Below are 5,642 nucleotides of genomic sequence, written 5' to 3'. Positions count from 1 at the left end.
GAAAGATTCACTAATATTCTAATCCAATATACTATAAAGATTAATATTAAAAAATAGTTTAAAAAAAAGGAAAAAAAAAGTTTTTTATTTAGTTTCCAAATATTTGGAGATTCCCAGAAACCTTTTATTGATTTATAATTCCAGTGTGCTCAGACAGCATACTTTATATGAAATCCTTTTAAATTTATTGAGGCTTGGTTGATAGCCTACTGTCTCAGTAAATGTTTCATATGTACTTGAATAGAATATGTATTCTCCTACTGTTGGGTGTAGGTTATATTAATATCAATTAAGTTGAGAGTATTGTTCAAATCTGTATCTTATTAATTTGTCTACTTGTCCTATCAAACGTTGAGGAAGAGATGTCCAATCTCTTACTGTAATTGTAGATTTATCTACCTTTTCTTTCAGTTCTATCAGATTTTGCTGTATGCATTTTGAAGCTCTGTTACTAGGTATATACATATTTAGGATTGTTATATCTCTTTAATGAATTGACCCTTTTATCATTTTTAAATGACCTTGTCTATCCCTGGTAGTGTTCTTTGCTCTGAAATTTACTTTATGATATTAATATAGCTATTTCAGCTTTCTTTCCATTAATATGAGTATGGTGTATCTTTTAAAATTCTTTCTCTTTTTGACTTTTTTTTCTGAATGTGTTTCTTAGATGCAATATTTGTTGGAGTCTTTCTTTTTTATCTGAGGTATTTAGACCATTATATTTAATGTATTTATTGGTATGGTTAGGTTTAAATACATTTTCCCGCTGTCATTTTCTATTTTCCTTTTTTTTTTCCTTTTTTTTTGTGTCTTTTCTGCCTTCTTTTGAATAGAATGAGTATTTTTATAGTTTTGGCTTATGTACTTAATTTGTTAATTCTAACTTTTTGTTTTCTTATTTTAGGATTCAGAGTCTTTAACTAACAGTGTAACTTCAAATGATATTATACCACTTCCCACATAATATATGAAGCTTACGGTATTACACTTCCATTTATATACTTCCAACTTTCTTGCTGTTTTTTTCTTTTACATGTGCTTAAATACTATGCTCTATTATTAGTTTTGTTTGAGCAATCAGTTATTTTTTCTGCTTGAAAATAATGCTTAGTATATTAGTATTCCACAATTTTTTTCCCTAGCATATATCCCCCTAAGGCAGCTTAATTAAAACGTAAGGTGTTAGAGTTGAAATCGTAATATACTTTTTCAGTATCAACATAAAACCTATACTTAAATTTTAAACATTGCGTCTTTAAAAAAAGTTCCTCCTCATAAATAGTATGCAAACTCATTGCTCTAAAATATGTGTATCCTACACTGTTGATGTATGTGGTGGTCCAGTTAATGTTACCCTTCTTACAGGCTTACTTTACAAATGGACTGCCCTGTAGGAAGTATATAAGCGTATATGTTATACATACCAAGTGAAGTACATAAAATGGGAAGAGGAAACAAACAAAAATATGTCCTTCTCCCTAAAGACTCTACACAGCACATCAGTCCCGTTGGTGAGGCCACGTAAAACGCCTGGACAATTTTATTTGACAACTGTCTTTCAGTAAAATGTCAAAGCTATGAGATAGTAAATCTCTGGTATAAAAACTTAGGTTTCCATTAAACATTCCGTGAAGGTGTTGTGGTTTCCCTACTATGTACAAAAGAGGGCTTTAGGGTCCATTGAAAACAATGACAAATACAAAACCATGCCCTCTGCTTTGGCTAAAAGGTCAGTCCCACCTTCTAATCAAGGGCGTGTAGCAGAGCCAAATCGTGGTTCTTAAGTGTCAGAAAATATTTGATGTGGGAGTTGTGCTGTGGCTCAGTGGGTAGAGAGCCCGACTGGCATCCATGAGGATGTGGACTTGATCCCTGGCCTTGCTCACTGGGTTCAGGACCTGGCATTGCCGTGAGCTGCCGCATAGGTTGCAAATGCAGCTCAGATGTGGCATTGTTGTGGCTGTGGCATAGGCTGGCAGCTGCAGCCCCACTGCAACCCCTAGCCCGGGAACTTCTATATCCACAAGTGAGGCCCTAAAAAAAAAAAATTGGTGAGAAGTTCCACAGAAAGAATGTGAATATTCTGATTTTAGAGGGCATGGCGTGGGATTTCATGACAATGGAGGGGGCTCACTTCCAGTGGTTGGCGCGACCTTAACTGCTAATGTTAAGATAAAACCACACCAAATATCTCTGCAGCATTTTCTGTTGTAACTTATTTATTGTAGCCACAGGTCTCCTTGCAGGGCTCTCGTAAGTCATGCAGCAAGCGGTTTATAAATAAAACCAGCCTACGATATCATCATCCCATTAAGAGACAGAACTGCTGGATTTTTTTCATTTCGTGAAAGCTCACATCTTGCGAATCTATGCTTGGTGTTATTATGGTATACCTGAGATGTATCTTGCTCCAATTAACAGTATCATGCTACTAACTATAAAAAAACCCAAGGGCAGACTAGAGAACAGGGTAGGTTCACTACTTTCAGGAGGCTGAGTTGTAACCCAACCCATTGACTTCATCACAGCTTTCTTCCATGTAGAATAACGAATTTCACTTTCTGTGGCCTTGATCTGCGGTTCAAACCGTTCCATCATGACAGTTGACAAATCCTCCGGTTTCAGACTCCAGACGTCCACCCCATGTGCAGCTCCTGCTGCCATGGCAGCTCCCAGTGCAGTCGTTTCAGGCATAGAGGCTTTTATTACTGGAATATGCAGAATGTCTGCTTGCAGTTGCATAAGAACTTTGTTGTTGGTCATTCCTCCATCTACTTGCAAATGATTAAGTGGAATTCCACAGTCACGGTTCATGGCATCTAAAATCTCTCGGGTTTGGAAACAAATAGCTTCTAATGCAGCAAAGGCAATATGACTTTTATTGGTGAACTGAGTGAGACCACAGATTATCCCTCTTGCCGTGGGCTCCCAATAAGGTGCGTATAATCCTGAAAAGGCTGGGATGAAGTAGCAGCCGTAAGAAGTACCTACTTCTTTAGCAAGTTTTTCACTTTCTTCTGAGGTCTTTATAATTCCAAGATTGTCTCGTAGCCAGCGAATAACAGCACCAGCTATAGCAACAGAACCTTCCAGCGCATAACATACTGGCTGGTCTTTGCCTAGTTTGTAAGCCACCGTGGTCAGCAGGCCATGCTCCGAAAATACACACTTGTGGCCTGTATTACATAGTAAGAAACAGCCTGTCCCATATGTGTTTTTGGCTTGTCCTTCCTGGAAGCACATTTGTCCTACTAATGCAGCAGACTGGTCCCCCAAGCACCCTGATATGGGCACGCCTTCCAAGGCCCCGGTTTTCATTAGGCCATAGATCTCCGAAGAGCTCCAGACGTCTGGAAGAATGCCCATTGGGATTTCAAAGAAATCGCACAGCTCTTTGTCCCATTGCAGAGAGTGGATGTTGAAGAGCATCGTCCTGCTTGCATTTGTTACGTCTGTGCAGTGGACACCTCCGTGAGCCCCTCCAGTCATGCTCCAGATAAGCCAGGAATCGATGGTACCAAAAAGAGCTCTGCCTTCTCCAACCGCCTTTTGAACTTGACTCACGTTGTCAAGCAGCCAGCGAAGCTTCACCGCACTGAAGTAAGTGCTGAGGGGCAGGCCTGTCTTGGACTTGACGAAGTTATTATTCCCTGGAATTTTTTTGCTGAGGAGCTCCACGGTGGACTGGGTTCTCAGGTCGAGCCACACCACGGCGTTGTAGAGCGGCTCCCCCGTGAGCCTGTCCCAGACCACCGTGGTTTCCCTCTGATTGCTGACGCCCACGGCTCTTATGTTGGAGAGGTCAACGTGCAGTTCCTCAAGTTTCTCGCATGTTCTCTCTATACATTCATACACAGACTGAAGAATGAGCTTGGGGTCTTGTTCCACCCATCCTTCTTTTGGGAACACTTGTGTTAATTCCACCTGATGGTGACTAAGGAGTTCTGCTGTTTTTGAATTGAAAACCATAAAATGAGTGGAGTTAGTACCCTGGACCACTGCTCCCACCAGCGGCCCCACACCTGCGGTCTTCGGAGCTGCCATGAAACCAGTCGGTTGGCTCAGCCGCTCTGGCGCCGGTTCCGGGGGATGGAGGCGTTGGTGGGGGCGGGGCGCGCGGGGCGGGACCTTCGGGGGGCGGGCCTTCAGGAGGGGCGGGATCAGGAGGGGCGGGATCAAGGTGCCGGCGCAGTGACTGCTCGGCTGAACCCGGCGCCGCCCGCCCGCTCGAGGGGACCTTTGTCCGTTAACTGTCGCTGCATCCTAGCGCCCCAGGCCTCTGGCCCAGGGTCCACCCCCGACAGCTCAGTTATCCTTTAAGAAGTTTTAAGCTTTAAGCTGAAAATAACTTACCCGCATCATCATTATAACCTGTGCTCTTCATTCTCCGGTGTGGATGGATCCGTGTTTCTGGTACTTTCTTTCTGCCTGTGAGACCGCCCTCAGTGTTTCTTGTAACGGGGGTCTGTTGGAAATGAATTTTTTTACAACTTTTGAACATTTGAAAAATGTTTCATCTACTATTTAAAGATACTTTCTCTGGATATAGAATTCGTAACTATTTCCCCCTTAAACTTCAGTGCCTTGAATCGCTCGCTCTGTCCGCATTTGTGTTGTTTTAAGGTGTGAACTTGACTGTCAAACTTACTTGTAAAATGTCTGTTATTCTCTGTCTTTAAGCTTTTTTCTTTTTATCTCTGATTTTGGTCAGTTTATGATGGTATTAATGGCTGTGGTTTTTTTATGTTCAGTGCTTGGGGACCATTGAGCTATTGGATCTCTGGGTTTACGGATGTCGTCGATTTTTGAAACCTTTGGGCTATGTTTTCTGTAAATCCGTGTTATTTTCCCTCACTTCTCTGCTTTAGGGACCTCAAGTACATGTATTGGAGTTATCCCGCAGTTCAGTGTTGCTCTACTCATAATTGTCTTTTTCTGTGTTTATTTTAGTTTCCACTGTTCTTTCTTTAGGTTTGCTAATCTTTTCTTCTCCGTTGTCTAATCTCTAATGCTTCTGGTGCATTTTTCACCTCACACATGTTAATTTTCATCTCTAAAATTCAGTTGGATTTTTAAAAATAATTTACTAGCTTTGAACACACAGAATTCAGTTGGAATAACTTTTAATTTCCTTTCCTGCTAATTCCACCATCTCTGTCAGTTCTGGTTAAGTTTTGGCTAATTTTTCTCCTCTTTATGGCTTATATGTCTCGGCTTCTTTGCATGCCTGAAAATTTCTGATCAGGTCCTAAGCGTTGTGAGTTTTACCTGGTTGGATTGCTGCTTATTTTTGTGTTCCTGTAAACCCTGACTTTGTTTTTGGATGAAGGTAAATTACATGGAAACAACTTTTGATTCTTTCGGGTCTGGCTTTTAAGATGAAACAGGACAGTGTTTCATCTGGGGCTCATTATTCTCCTTTCCTGTGAGAGATCCTTCAGTGTATTTACCCAAGTTCCATGAAAAATGAGGTTTTTGTGACTGGTGGAGATAATCTGTGTTCCCTATCATGGGTAAATACTGGATACCCTTATCTTCAGTGTTTTCATGTGCACCTTTCCCCAGCCTTGTGTAGTTTCCACACACACACACACACACACACACACACACACACACACACATCAGTGCTCAACTGAAAA

At 41.2% G+C, this 5,642-nt stretch overlaps 1 protein-coding gene across 1 annotated transcript; it reads right to left on the bottom strand.

Annotated features, from left to right (window-relative positions):
* Positions 1 to 2,385: 2,385 nt before the first annotated feature.
* On the bottom strand, positions 2,386 to 4,047 carry GK2 (glycerol kinase 2). Its single transcript, XM_047799332.1, has one exon. The coding sequence runs from the start codon at positions 4,045 to 4,047 to the stop codon at positions 2,386 to 2,388; it is 1,662 nt and encodes a 553-aa protein (XP_047655288.1).
* Positions 4,048 to 5,642: the final 1,595 nt, after the last annotated feature.

This window comes from Phacochoerus africanus, chromosome 10 (genome assembly GCF_016906955.1).
Source record: "Phacochoerus africanus isolate WHEZ1 chromosome 10, ROS_Pafr_v1, whole genome shotgun sequence".
Lineage (NCBI taxonomy): Eukaryota > Metazoa > Chordata > Mammalia > Artiodactyla > Suidae > Phacochoerus > Phacochoerus africanus.
The sequence above is the reverse complement of the archived record's forward strand: the minus strand, read 5'-3'. Positions and strand labels throughout refer to the sequence as shown.

What these genes read in the sequence shown, in the direction of transcription:
- GK2 (XM_047799332.1), bottom strand. Translation starts at nt 4,047, where the DNA reads ATGGCAGCTCCGAAGACCGCAGGTGTGGGGCCGCTGGTGGGAGCAGTG.